At 40.4% G+C, this 15457-nt stretch overlaps 1 protein-coding gene across 1 annotated transcript in view; it reads right to left on the bottom strand.

Moving 5' to 3' along the window:
* Positions 1-11716, bottom strand: part of gsap (gamma-secretase activating protein) — a 124026-nt gene extending 112310 nt beyond the window's left edge. Inside the window, 6 exon segments of the mRNA XM_070896738.1 lie at positions 3481-3569; positions 6267-6323; positions 6540-6609; positions 6713-6769; positions 11026-11105; positions 11469-11716. Coding sequence (XP_070752839.1) covers positions 3481-3569; positions 6267-6323; positions 6540-6609; positions 6713-6769; positions 11026-11105; positions 11469-11556 — 441 coding nt within the window. The 5' untranslated portion in view covers positions 11557-11716.
* Between the last annotated feature and the right edge of the window lie 3741 nt (positions 11717-15457).

Raw genomic sequence — 15457 nt, forward strand, 5'->3', positions numbered from 1 at the left:
GAACGGAATATATGGAATTAAGGACAGTAAAGTAAACTGGATATATGAAAATGTATAAGCCATGGAAGAATAGCTGGGAGAATGTCAGATTGCAAATAGTGCAACATCAGCACAGTTAACAGTCTTTCCCAAGGTTTCAAGTTACTAATCCTGCCAATAACATAAATTGTAACATGAAATGAATATATGGATAAATCTGCAGAATTGCAAGGTCTCAGTTGGTAGTCACACCACTAAATTGAAACATTCAGAGGCAATGCTTGAGCTTTCGTAAAAACATCTCATATAGATTGACTAATGAGTGGCTGAGTTACAATGTCAATCTAATTGTATTTTGTTATCGATTTTCAAAACTGTATAACTGTTGTCGCTTTATGATGTAACTTCACTTATCCGTAGGGAGTGTGTACGCTCTATCGAGAGAGTATATCTTCTGTCTGATAAGTCTTGCCGGCCGGTAAAATAAAGACTGCTTTGTTTAAAGCACAATAGGTATTCGACTCAGTAATTTTACTGAACCAGATTGAGAGAAAAGAATCTACATGTACAGAGCCACTTACCCAACAGAGAAGGGATTCAGATTTTATTCAAATCCACATAAAACAAAGATTCTCCAAAACTGACCATCTCATCTGAATCAATCACACCTACCATGAGTGGTGATTTGCCGAATAAGGCCCATAGCCAGCGATCTCTGACCATGTTCTAGTCACCTTGCAACTCAATCACAAAATAAAACAAAATAAAGCTGGACCTAAACCACAAAGTCCTCTGTGACCAGAGTCCATGTCCTTCCTGCACATATTCTGCCACATCAAATTAAACATTCCCTCCAAGACCTGGTCACATTCAAAAACATTCCAATGTGAGCCAACTCTCCTGTGACTGCATCTCCAACAGACCCGTGCAACACATTTCTAACCTCCATCATGTCTCCCTCCTAGCCAAAGTACAAAGAAGCTTAAAAAGGGACAAGATTCCCAGATAACATGAGGAATGGAAGCACAAGTACCACATTCAGCAGAATGTGCAACGGTCAGCTCAAGATCGCAATTAAAAGCATCTCAATTTTTCACGGATTGAACCTCTCTCCGCACGATAACTGATGGAGGGAGAGTGTCCAGAAATGCACATTAATGAACACATTCTGATCATGTTCCCACAATCAACCATTCCAGGAAGAGAAGCTACAGAAAGCAAGCCTATGCCACCTGAACCTACCTACTAGACTGCAAGCCCACCTGCAACACTCAGGATACTGAAGTTGTCACTGCCAAGGGTGAAGAGGGGCCAAGCAACCTGCAGTCTTCTTCTGGAAACCAACAAAACTCAAAACACCTCCAACTGATATCCTAAAGTCAGAATGCGGCCACAGATTATTCATTTATACTTAAGAATTAAAAGACATGCTTAAAGAAATCCTAATCTCTTTCAGCAACTGAAGAGTACACACAATTTCACAGGAGACAGACTTTCTATAAACAGTCAGACAAATGTAATGCTCTACCAGCTTGCTCATCAACTCCCTTGTCACTTTTGTTAGCAAAACTTTCTAACAAAATGACTAAACGAATGCATCATTTGCAGACATTTGCCACTGCTTCAATTTGAAATTTTGCATGTGTTACTTTTACAGAGATCTGAGCAAACTTTGTTTTTACAATAGTTTATAGAAAACATTATGCAATGATAGGTTGGTCATTTGCTCTCCATCCTCCCGCAACACAAATTGAGCTCATTTCCAAGCAGCAGAAAATTCTGGTCCTGAAACAGTTTTAGAATTTTAGCAATCTGGCCCTTCCAGGAGTCCTAAAATTTGTCCTAAAATGTACTTCATAAATTCATTCCAAACCCTGATGCCCAATTATAAATCTTAACTAACATACAACATGCAACTTCATCTTTAAATCAGACATTCCTCCACGTAATCTGTGCCACTAACTACCTGTACCACACAAACAACCGTCTTTACAAGTCTGCTCTTATGTTTACAATACACCAGTGTTAAAATATTTAAGTCACGAGGTGCACTTTATTCATGTTAGCCATTACACAAATGTTGATTCCAGAACTGCAGATTATGATATGGTAATCTTTCATTACTGCAACCTTTGTGTATACAGTGTCTAAACACACCCACTGCCAAGATAATTGGAATAGCTGTTTTCAAACACAATTGCTGACTAAGGAAATTAAAAGGAGAGGCTTGCCAAGGTTAAACCTATTAAAATTCAAATATAGACACAATAATAATGAGAAGCCACTGTATGAAAGTATAAAATCCAAAATATATATCACTATGCCCAGTAAGTGTTATTCCTTTTTTTTTTTGACTGGTCACACAAGTATCCTCAAAATTTGAAACTGAAAAATTAATAACAGTATGAACAAGTGCTACATTTTACACCATATCCTCGGGTACTCTTTCCCCCAACAGGGACCAGCAAAAAAGTTGTAAACATTTTAATATGCTCCATTAATTTTTAAAATATAATCAAACTTGTGTGTTTGTTATTACTTAAATGTAAAGGGATATCAAAAGACAAAGGTTTCCCTCTTGCATTACTACTATCCCAACTAGGTCACAAGAGTTTTGAGATTTAATTGTAAGGTCCTTTGTATCCTAAATCCTATAACTGTTCTTCACTGTACACACATTTGCTGATCACTAGCTTTCATTCTTACTTAACACTCAATATTTTCAAGAAGTTATTTTCTCACTCTCTTTTTACATCATGAATAATTTCCAGGGGAAGTTGCTGGGTAGGCCTGCTCACAGGCCTCTGCCAATCATAGAAATAGAATCATAGAAATTTACAGCACGGAAGGAGGCCATTCAGCCCATCGTGTCTGTGCCAGCCGACAAAGAGCTATCCAGCCTAATCCCACTTTCCAGCTCTTGGTCTTGTAGGTTACGGCACTTCAAGTACTTTTTAAATGTGGCAAGAGTATCTGCCTCTACCACCCTTTCAGGCAGTATCAGACCCCCACCACGCTCTGGGTGGAAATAAAATCCCCTCAAACCCTCTCTAAACCTCCTACTAATTACTTTAAATCTATGCCCCCTGGTTGTTGACCCCTCTGATATGGGAAATATGTCCTATCTATCTAGGACCCTCATAATTTTACACACCTCTGTTCCAAAGAAAATACCCCCAGCCTATCCAATCTTTCCTCATAGCTAAAATTCTCCACTCCAATGCTGCTCAGTGACAAATCACGTAAGGCCACTGACCCACTATGACTCTCTCAACAGTTTTGGAAGGAGCATGTTGGTTCTGCTTTTCATCTTTGACCTGGCTAATGGACTGAAAAACATGTCTGAGATTTGTAGGTGCAAATCTACATCCCATTACTGAGGCCCAAAATGTACAGCAAGGAACGAACACTGCTTAAAATGTCACCAGGCCAGCCAACTGCCAAACATTTAATATAAAGCTTAATGAGAACAAAATTAAGGGAACAATTAGTGATAAATACCTGCACTCTGACATGAGAATCAACGGCTTTTAAGACTTTTGTATTGTTTACTGGATGAATTTCAATCAACAAGGTCAAACACCTGGATACTGCAACAAAAATTAACAAAGGAAAACAGTGCAATACAATTAGTATTTTCTCAATACATGTCCTACTGTTTAAAAAATGTCATTTTTTTTCTAGAGGCATTTATGTAGTATTGCAACATAAAAATAATATATGTCACACTTTCAAAATAATATTTTCATGACACAAGAAAATAAGAAATAGGAGCAGGAATAGGCCATTTGGCCCCTCGAGCCTGCTGCGCCATTCAATGAGATCATGGCTGATCTTCTACCTCAACTCCACTATCCCCAAATCCCTTGATTCCCTGAATATCCAAAAATCTATCGATCTCTGTCTTCAATAAGGGAGACGACTGAGCTTCCACAGCCCTCTGGGGTAGAGAATTCCAAAGATTCATAAACGCTCTGAAGAAATTTCTCCTCCTCTCAGTCCTAAATGACACCTTATTCTGAGACTGTGACCCCTGGTTCCAGGCAGAGGAAACATATTTTCAAGTAAGCAGCATAACTGACCCAAAAACTTTCTTGACGTCCCCACACCATGCACCCTATCCGAGATAGGAGCTTCCATGCCTCACTGCTCATGAACTGTGCAACAATAACATTGAGTAACTTGCCCTACCCTCCAATTTTTCATTCTCTGACAATCCGAATTTTAAAATCAATACCAGTATTTGACTTCCAACTTCAATTCCTATTTATGGAGATTTCCAACAGGCAAATACCTCTGGAAAAGAAAAATCCACTGCGCATAAAACAATGGTGAGTTTTAAGGTGCCTCTGCATCACAGTAAAAAAAGATAATAAAATTAAAACACTCATTTTAATCTTTTGTACCTTATTTGTGATACAAATGCAAAACTTGGAGTTTTGAGTTTTGAACGTGGAATTTAGAATCAGAATCATTCGACTTGTCGAGCTCGTGCCAGTGCCCATGCCATTTCTACTCAAAACCCGAGAGTGACTTGTGTAATATATTCAATACTGTTGTTAAGGGCCTACTTCAAAGTTAAACACTAAATACCATTTACAAAACCACCTGTCTTTCACAAAACATTAAAGAAGGAACATTAAGTACTAATCATGAGAATAGTTACTGCAAATTGCAAAAACAAAAAGGTCCTAGTAGTGTTTTTCTATAGAAACAACACTCAAATACCAAACAATAGTCTGAAGAGTATCAATTCAGAATACTTTACCAATCTTACCATACTCCTCATACCTCTGCTAATAGAACTAATATCTAATAGTTGCTAGAGCACCTAGCGGGATGAGGGAGAGGATTTTAGGATTTTGGCCAACCAGGCCAAGAATCTAATCCATCAAAGTAATGTTAATCCTACTCAACGGTCTGCTAGTTACGTCTATGGAAAACTCTTCACTCTTGCGATGAGCTACCTACTCATCTCCTGCTACTCACCATGCAGATGAGTATTCCTGTATCATACATTCACATGGTTCTTCTATCATAACCCAGAGAAACTGTGCTCACACACAGACAGATGCAAAACATATTCCTACATGGACTCCCTTCCTGGTGTACTGAAAATGGTTTCAATGCTGGGATCTACCCCACCACCACTTCAGGCCACTGAACTTCCCTAACCGAACCATTTAGCACAAGCTAAAGAATCCCGTTTCTTCATCTCTCCCAAGGGCTTGCAGTCTCCCAACCTACCCTTTCCATTGAAATCATCTTGCAAGATGGACCATGGTTAACTACAATAATCTGTCACTATTCTTCGCAGACTTCGATCACACTAGCGTTAGATCCAACTGACGACTGCTGACTCCACCAATATCTGGGTGTTTCAGGTCTTCTTACCCTATCCATTTTGCTCCATGTGCATATTTTAGATATTCAACGTTCTTCTGCCACCTATAAATGTCTCATCATCAATACGGAGGGAAGTTATTTCATTCATGAATCATAAATCTCTGTGTAAATGCTTAGATTACAAAGGAAATCCTTTCTTTATTTTATCAGGTTGAAAATCCTCGAGTTTATAACAAAACTCTAAAAGTTGTACTTTCATAATGTTTACTCTCAGAAAGAGAAACTGTTAAAATAATTACAATTCAAATGAATGGTTTGACCAGTCATATCTAATATTAAACAGTACGGATTTGATGCATCAGATGGTTTCATTATAATTTAAATATACTTTTAATACAACAATGAAGTTAAGTCTACTGGAGATTATTTTTGTCATATAGCATTGTAAACCATACCCAATTATTTGAATATAAAACCCTTTAGAAACCTTAACTGAAATACAAAAACAGAAATAAACCACAAATCGACCAACTAAAATCAATCTGTAATGACTCTATCTTGAATGGCTGCCAGTTTACAATAACCTCAAGAAATGGTCAAACATGTGTTGGGCCAACCAATCACCATTTTCGGTCTATTAGCAACAGAGCATTCTCCCAACACACATCATCTGAGCGAGGGCAATTATCTTCAAAAGCTTCAAAGGATTGGGAATAAAGTGACTGAAACTGTGACTGAATAACAATAATTAGTAACTCCTCTACTCAATTGAGAAATGAAGATGAACAGGTATATTCAAGGATTAGACTATGCCCTTCAAACTGGATCCATCATTAGTCTTCAAAAGTTAACAGTTCAAAAAACCAACTCAGTTGATATTTCATTTCAAAGTTTTAATAATGGTTTAGTTTAACTATGCATAACAAAGTTTAAAATAATACCTGGTCTGAATGTTTCGATTGGTAAACCATGTCCAGTAAGCTGCAGGATACTTACAGCTAATTTTTGAAAAAAATCAAGAATTATTTTTTCTTAGAAAAAGCAAATTCACTCGAGAAAGAAAAGTGAAGAAGCTCAAATTTAAACAACTCAAACTTTAATCTTAATATGCACTACTAGAATACTACTAGATACATGCAGCAACTTACAAGTGTAAACATGAACACGGTATAAAAAAAGTCTCCTTTACCAGAGTAGAAATTGATCTCACTCACCCAGCAATGTTCTTTCCATGTTGACAGAGCAACTAATCAAAGAAACTTCTTGGTCAAAGATATACAACAGCTGGGAATATAAATGAATAGCAACATAAAAGGGAAAAAAAAATCACAACAAAGCTTCTACACTTTGCTTAAAATATAATGTTGTAAACATAAATGGTGTTTACCTTGTTTTGCTTATTATGAAGATCATATATCCCAATACATGTAGTCCCCTTTTTACCCTTTAATACAAAAACATTTTTACTACTTTCATATTATCAAGCAGTACTTTTTTGACAGACAATATTAGAAACTGTCTTTCTTCAAAAACTTATCTTGGTTATAATTCTGTTGTGTTTGATTTCAGAACTAACAAATATAATTCAAAATGAAATTCCCCGAGCCTGAAAAGTCTATGCTAAATTGACCACATTATGGCGACAAATGTATTTCGTATTACGATTTCCTAAATATTGCTCATGGGTACGTTAATATACATTTAACATACAATTAATGTATCTTCCAAAAATCTTGCATATAGCGTACATTTTCTACCATCACAATTTTTAATAATGATTTAGGTCAATAATTGCAATGTTAAAGTGTTATGTAAAAGATAATGCTGGCAATTATATATCAACAGTTATTCGTCACAATATAATTGCAGACTCTGGCCACCAGATGGTGCAGCAGCATGAGTTTCTCAGTAAACTCCAGCAGTTACTTTATTTCCTCGCCTCACCACCCAATTTTCAGGTGTTTTCTTGTTTAGCAGATGTTTAGAATCCAATAAACAGGGCACACATAATTTCCTTACCCATTTGCAAGCTTCCACCTACCACCCAATTTTTATGTGCCTTTTCAGCCATATGTAAGGATTTTAGAAAACATACTTTTGGGGGTTTGCACATTTAAATAGCCCCTTGCCTATTTTCAGATCTCCCTACAATTTCAGGCCACCTGATCTCAGATTTGGGCCTACCCAAGTCCCAGCTTTTCCTGGCTGGTGTCATGCCCGACATCATAACCCTTAACCTCGGACTTGAATATGTAACCACTGACCAAACCAACCCTGTGACCCTAACCCCAACCTCACACTTAATTGCAGCCTTCCTTTTCCTTATGAGTTTGCCTCCCATCAATTATTCTTCATAATGGCCAAGGCATTACTGATATTTTAACTAAAAGGAATGCTTAGAAACAAATAAACCAATATGATATTAACTGTTTTAAGAGCTTCAGCAAACTAAAAAGCCTTTCAGCTTTCTGCACCAATATTTACAGTCAGCAAATATATGATGGCCCATTGCACTTTGAAAAGTTATAACTGCTGGTAAAACTGTCCTTTTCAACGTCCACTTGCAGCCACTGGGGCATGAAGCAGTGGCAGTATGTATCTGCTGGTCTATGAATTTATTGACTCAATGCTGTCCAGTTCTCCATTTAATCAGTCAGTGCCCCGCTACTGTATTAATTCAATAATGCCAACTGCTCTCAATTTCTTAGTTTGCTAATGCCCTGCGAACTTATTGATTCAGTAGTACCCACTGCTTCATTAATTTGAATTAATTCACTGGTACTGTACCTGTTTAGGTGTGCTGCAATGTTCATCAGTAATCTTTCATTGGTCAGTGAATCACAATACATGTGGTGTGTATGGGTTCAAGTTTTCTTGTTAGAATTGTACGGTGTCCAAAAGAGCATTTTGTCCTAGTTTAAGTTCTGCAGGTTATTGTGTTATTTTGTAATCTGTTATTGTAACAGCTGCTTCTGTTGTCTACTGATTTTGCCGTATATTTTCTGCCCACCTGCAACGCCATGAAGGAACATCTAATATATTGTTAAGAATCTTGGCGCATAGACTGCAGTTGTCTACAAAGGTTATTTCTTGTAATATATTAACTCAACATTTATACTGAAAATTTACAATGTAAACATTTATAATGGGGAAACTTTATGTAAAGATTTTGCCATCGTGGTTTGTTCATAAGTGTATCAATCAAATCAGTGAAGTTGCTTTTTGAACTATTTTCTTTTGCTATTTTCTCCCTTAGTAACTGATATTTTGGCTCAGAGCAGTGACTCCATAAATTAAAGGCAGATCTTACATCTAAGCACACGCAGTGAGCACAATTTCCCAGAACGCAATACAGCATTCAGCAACCCAACTTATAGAATAAGGGTCATGCAAAAAAAACATTTGTTTTTCAAAACTCTTCAAAGAAAACCTAGACAACAAATTTTACATTTATTTGGGTAAATGTTACATTATGTTCTTTTAAAGCAGAATGCGTGCAAGAGAGCGTGTGTAAGAGAGCCAGTGTTTTTTTTCATCCTAATTAAAGTTCCTTTATTAATAAAATTGAATTTGTAAAGAAAATAGCGCTTCTAATTATTATTTGTTTAATTAGAAAAAAATTAAACATTCTAATTGCTGGCACTTGTTTGGAGGGAAAAAGTGAAAACAAGTAGCGCAAAATGGGCGATAGCGAATCAGCAGCCTGTTTTACACCCCGTCCAATTTTTTTTTTTTTAAACCATTGAAACAGGCTGCCAAATCGTATGACCCATTATGTGCTACCGCCAATGACCAATTTCTTCCCCAAAATCTCTAACTGACCTTGGGAAGTGCCTATATGTGCCTCATGGAACTGATTTCTTCCTATCTTGAATCTATTTTTTTTCCCCTTGTCTAGTCTCTTCCTATCTACTTCTGTGACTCTTTCGTCGCCCTCCGCCACTTTAACAGTTTCCAGTTTCTTGGCCCTAACTGACTCCTTTTCACCATGGATGTCCAATCCTCCATCCCCCACCAGGACAGACTGAGGGCTTTCCGCTTCTTCCTTGAACGGAGTCCCAACCAGTCCCCATCCACCACCACGCTCCTCCTCCTCCTCCTCCTCCTCCTCCTCCTCCTCCTCTGCCCAGTTGAATTTGTTCTCACATTGAACAACTTTTCCTTTGACTTCACTCACTTCCTCCAAATAAAAGGTGTTGCTAGAGGAACCCGTATGGGTCCTAGCTATGTCTGCCTTTTCATGGGCTAGGTGGAACATTCTTTGTTCCAGTCCTACTCAGGTCCCCTCTCTATTATCTCCAGTCCATTGATGACTGTTTCGGTGCTGTTCCCTGCTTTTATCCAAACTGAAAAATATCAACTTTGCTTCTAATTTCCACCCTTCCCTCGCCTTCACATGGTCCATCTCCAACTGCCCTTCCTCGACTTCTCTGTCTCCATTTCTAGGGATAGGCTATCAACTAATATCACTGACTCCCACAGCTACCTTGATTACACTTCCTCCCACCAACTTCCTGCAGTAACTCCCAGTTTCTCCATCTCATCTGTTCCGACAATGCCACCTTCCATACCAGTGCTTCCAATAAGTCTTCCTTTTTCCCTCAAATGAGGATTCCCCTCCACCGTGGTTGACAGAGCCCTCGACTGTGTCCGTTCCCTTTCCCACACTTCTGCTCTCACCCCTTCCCCTCCCTTCCAGAACCACAATACGATTTCCCTTGCCCTCATCTTCCACCCTACCAACCTCCACATTCAACGGATCATCCTCCACCACCTCTAGTGTGATCCCACCACCAAGCACATCTTCACCTTCCCTCCCCTCTCAGCATTCTGAAGGGACTGCTTCCTCCGCGACACCCTGGTCCACTCCTCTATTACCCCCAACACTCCTTCCCCTTCCCACGGCATCTTACCGTGCAGGCGCAGGAGATGCAACACCTGCCCTTTTACCTCCTCCCTTCCCACTGTACAGGGATCCAAACACTCCTTCCTGATGAAACAACAATTTACTTGTACTCCTTTCAATTTTGTGTACTGTATTCACTGTTCATGATGCTGCCTCCTCTACACTGGGGAGACCAAATGCATATTTGGTGACCGCTTTGCAGAACACCTTCATTCAGATCAGAAGCATGACCCTGAGCTTCTGGCCACCTATCATTTTAATTCTCTGGACCACTCTCACCTCTCTGTCCTTGGCCTCCTCCACTGCTCCAATGAAGCTCAATGCAAGCTTGAGGAACAGCGCCTCAACTTTCGATTAGGCACTTTACAGCCTTCCACACTCAACACGGAGTTCAACAATTTCAGATCATAACTTCGGTCCACATTTTTTCGGACAGCAGCTGTTCCTGATATTCCCATTTACACCTCCTCTAGACTTGTCCGTTTTGTTTCTTTACTTTCGCCTTGCACCATGATCCCTTTTGTCATTTAATCACTCCTGCCTTCCATCCCATCACAGACCTTCCCTTTTCTTCTTTTCCCACTTCCTCCTTTCCCTGCCTCTGTACTTGCTTAAAACCTGTTATGTCTCTAACCTTTTCCAGTTCTAACGAAATGTCATCGACCTGAAACAGTAACTGTTTCTCTCTCCACAGATACTGCCTGATCGGCTGAGTATTTCCCGCATTGAGTTTTTATTTCAGATTTCCAGCATCCGCAATATTTTGCTTTTGATAATACAGGAAATGGCTCTACCTTCCAGGTGTACAGGACACTGCCATTCTTTTCGATATTGACAATTTGCAACTCTGTTCTTGATGGGCTCGTAGATTCACCTAAAGCAGAACTCAGTAAAAAATATTTTACAAGTTGGCTTACATGAGTATAACGCAGCTAAAAATGGACTTAACAGTATGCACTTTTCACGAGTGTGTTACTTTTCGCAGTTACACAGGAACCAATTTGAATCCATTTGCAAGTATTGACCGACGGATCAGAGCTTGCAAAGAGAAAAGTCAATGTTTCAAACAACATTGCTATGCTAATTAGCTTTTACTTTTCAAAAGTTTTAGACTCGATCGAACGTTCTCGGCGTGCTGCAAATGGGTATTAGTCAAAATTTACTGCAACCAAACTAGGATTTTTTTAAATCTGCACATTATACCACCATTTTATGAAGTAGATTTATTGTGGCTTACCGTTTTCATTAAGAGGTGTCAGTCTGCACTTCACCAACCAAGGAACAACCTCACTCTGAATATCAAATAAAGGGTTTAATGTCAACATTGTCAAGACGCTTCCTCCTACCCCATGAAACAAAAGCAAGTGTTGTTGCAGCACCTCGGGACTCCTTTGTCTAGTTTTGGTGACAATTCAGAAAGCGCCGCCAGCGAGCCAAACAAGCACAGCTCGAGCAACCCCTTGTTTGGCTGTCACACGGACACAAGCTGCTCATCCCAGCGATGCGAACACGGCCGGCGCGCTCCTCCTCCTCGCAAACACAGTGGGAATTCCCCAGCGTGCCCGCGCATGCAGCGGAAAACTCCCGCGCAGGGCGCGCTCACACACCTCGAGCCGCGGGGGCGAGCGCCCCCACCTGGACTTGCTCAGATTGTGACCCTGGCCGAGCGACAACGATTTGCAGATTCACGAAAGAAAACAAAAGCACTCGTTTGTGATTTGCTACACACGCTGCCACTCATCATGTGGTGATTGAGTCAGTCCTATTGAAACCCCTGCGTTGCTTTTTAACTTTGGGATAAGGGAATACATGCGACTGTCAAACTAACAACAGTAACTTGCATTTATATTGCGCCTTTAACAGACTGCACAGGAGCGTTAACAAACAAAATGTTATAAGATGAGATTGGGACAGGTTGACCAAAAGCTTGGTCAAAGAAGCAGGTTTTAAGGAGGCGGCTGAAGGCACGGCCGGCAATGGTGGAGCGATTTAAATCGGCGATGTCCAGGAGGCCAGAATTGGAGGAGTGCAGAGATCTCGGAGGGTTATGGGTTTGGAGGAGGTTACAGAGATAGGGAGGGGCGAGGCCGTGGATGGATTTGAAAACACGGATGAGAATTTTAAAATCGAGGCGTTTCTTAACCAGGAGCCAATGTAGGTCAGGGAGCAGGGGGGTGATGGGTGAACGAGATTTGTGTGAGTTTTAAGTTACGGGCAGCAGAGATTTGGACAGCAGACGTTATGAAGTAAGAATAACCGTGAGTGCACATTCTTAGACCTTTCAACTGTATCTGATTTATGAACAATCAGCTGGATTTTAAGTACATTTTCCTTTATTTTCCTGCAATGTTTTGCATTAAACATAATAAATTAATATTGTGTGATAATCCAAATCTCTGGGAGCCTGAATCTGCAGCAACTTTGACTACACGTGACAGCTTCAACACTTGATGGACGTCACCCTCAAAAATGTCCTCGGTTTGGAATATCTGCATTCTACAGAGTTGTCAGGGTTGGTGGCTTTGCATGTTCTACTCCCTTACTGGGCTCATTGGCTGGTAACTCATTGACAAATTCATTAACCCTGGAACTGGAGGGCATGTGGAGATGTTGGTTGGCCAACTGTGATTGGCTGTGCTGAATCCTCCATCCTTCTCCCTAACATTTATCTGTGGCTGAACCAACTGTTCGCAACCTTGGTGTCATATTTGACCCTGAATTGAGTATTGAGTTTCCGACCAAATATCCGTGGCATAACTAAGTCCACCTATTTCCACCTCCGTAACCTTGCCCGTCTCTGCGCTTGCCTTAGCTTATTTGCTGCTGAAACCCTCATCCATACCTTTGATACCTCTATACTTGACTATTCCATACTTGGCTGGCATTCTACCCTACGTAAACTTGAGGTCATCCAAAAATCCGCTGCCCGTGTCCTAACTCGCACTAATTCCCATTCACCCATCACCCCTGTGCTCGCTGACCTACATTGGCTTCTGGTTAAGCAACAGCTTGATTTCAAGCTCTGGAATTCCCTGCCTAAACCTCTCCGCCTCTTTACATCTCTTTCCTTCTTTAAGATGCTTCTTAAATCCTACCTCTTTGACCAAGCTTTTAGTCACTTTCCCTAATCTCTTATGTGGCTCAGTGTCAAATTTGTTGTCTTATAATACTCCTCTGAAGCACCTTGGGGCGGTTTATGACATTAAGGTGCTATATAAATACAAGTTGTTATTGAAGGAGTATCAATTGCCCAAACCTGCTCCAGAAGCACCTACTGGAATGTCATTGGGTAAGGACAAGATCAGGCTTGGCTTTAATCTCTCCCACCATCAAATAGTGTGCCAACATTCACTGCCTTAGCTCACACATGAATAACTACCATGGATAAAGTACTGAGGACATACAAACAGCAGAAATTGTGAGAGCAAAAACAGATTTTTTTTAAACTGCGTAGTATCTCATGGAATGAGTTGGATTCCTCAAAGTTTAACAAAATGGATATGGCATGCATATCTTCTAGAATTGGTTGCGAAGGGAAATTTTGCATCACCCTTGTGTTTGAACTGGAGCCATAACTACTGCTGAAGTAAACCAGATTAACTGCCTTGGTAACTTTTTTTCTGTCATTAAATGTAGGAAGGAAAAAAGGCTTGTAAGGGATTAAGAGAAAGATTTAGTACAAAAGCTTACACACTGTGCAATAAGGACGACAATTGTAAAGCACACATGTGACATTGCAATATAACAAAATGGGGACTATGGACTCAATTTTCCCCATGCCGTTTTTTGGCGTATTGTCAGAATTATGCCAGTTTTTCTTGGTCCCAACCACTACAAAAAAAAGTAGCAAGTTTCCCCGTTCTATTTTTTGAAAGTGACAGCATGTCCTGTTGCCTCGGGGACTGGAGCCTAATGTCGGCGCCGAAAAAATGATGTCGCCCTTTCTGCGCATGCGCAGAAAAAAGAGGATGTTTTTGACATGATTGCTATGGGCGCGCATGCCCAGCACAGCTCCCAGTCTGCGTTCGTCCATTTTTAAAGAGCCAGTTGTGTCTGAGAACTTTAATTCTCATTGGAAAAATCAGAGCTGCAATATAAGATGCAACGCGGTGCAAGGACCAAGAATTTCTTACAGGATGAAATGGAGGCACTAGTTACTGTGATTGAAGGCACGAGCTGGATACCAGCAGAGGTCACATAAAAGTTCCACCAAAAGAAATGGAGAAACGCTGGAACCAACTTGCAGAAGATTACTGTGCAATGGTGACCACCCCGCGGTCTGGAGGCCAGTGCAAAAAGAAGTGGCAGGACCTTGGTCACGTAGTTAGTGTAAGTAATATTTTAATTTATTCAATGGAATTGCAATTGCAATTGTAAATGTGACCAGCTGTATAGAAACATAGAAACATAGAAAATAGGTGCAGGAGTAGGCCATTCGGCCCTTCTAGCCTGCACCGCCATTCAATGAGTTCATGGCTGAACATGCAACTTCAGTACCCCATTCCTGCTTTCTCACCATACCCCTTGATCCCCTTAGTAGTAAGGACTACATCTAACTCCTTTTTGAATATATTTAGTGAATTGGCCTCAACAACTTTCTGTGGTAGAGAATTCCACAGGTTCACCATTCTCTGGGTGAAGAAGTTCCTCCTCATCTCGGTCCTAAATGGCTTACCCCTTATCCTTAGACTGTGACCCCTGGTTCTGGACTTCCCCAACATTGGGAACATTCTTCCTGCATCTAACCTGCCTAAACCCATCAGAATTTAAAACGTTTCTATGAGGTCCCCTCTCATTCTTCTGAACTCCAGTGAATATAAGCCCAGTTGATCCAGTCTTTCTTGATAGGTCAGTCCCGCCATCCCGGGAATCAGTCTGGTGAACCTTCGCTGCACTCCCTCAATAGCAAGAATGTCCTTCCTCAGGTTAGGAGACCAAACCTGTACACAATACTCCAGGTGTGGCCTCACCAATGCCCTGTACAACTGTAGCAACACCTCCCTACCCCTGTACTCAAATCCCCTCGCTATGAAGGCCAACATGCCATTTGCTTTCTTAACCACCTGCTGTACCTGCATGCCAACCTTCAATGACTGATGTACCATGACACCCAGGTCTCGTTGCACCTCTCCTTTTCCTAATCTGTCACCATTCAGATAATAGTCTGTCTCTCTGTTTTTACCACCAAAGTGGATAACCTCACATTTATCCACATTATACTTCATC

The sequence above is a fragment of the Pristiophorus japonicus genome, chromosome 13, assembly GCF_044704955.1.
Source record: "Pristiophorus japonicus isolate sPriJap1 chromosome 13, sPriJap1.hap1, whole genome shotgun sequence".
Lineage (NCBI taxonomy): Eukaryota > Metazoa > Chordata > Chondrichthyes > Pristiophoridae > Pristiophorus > Pristiophorus japonicus.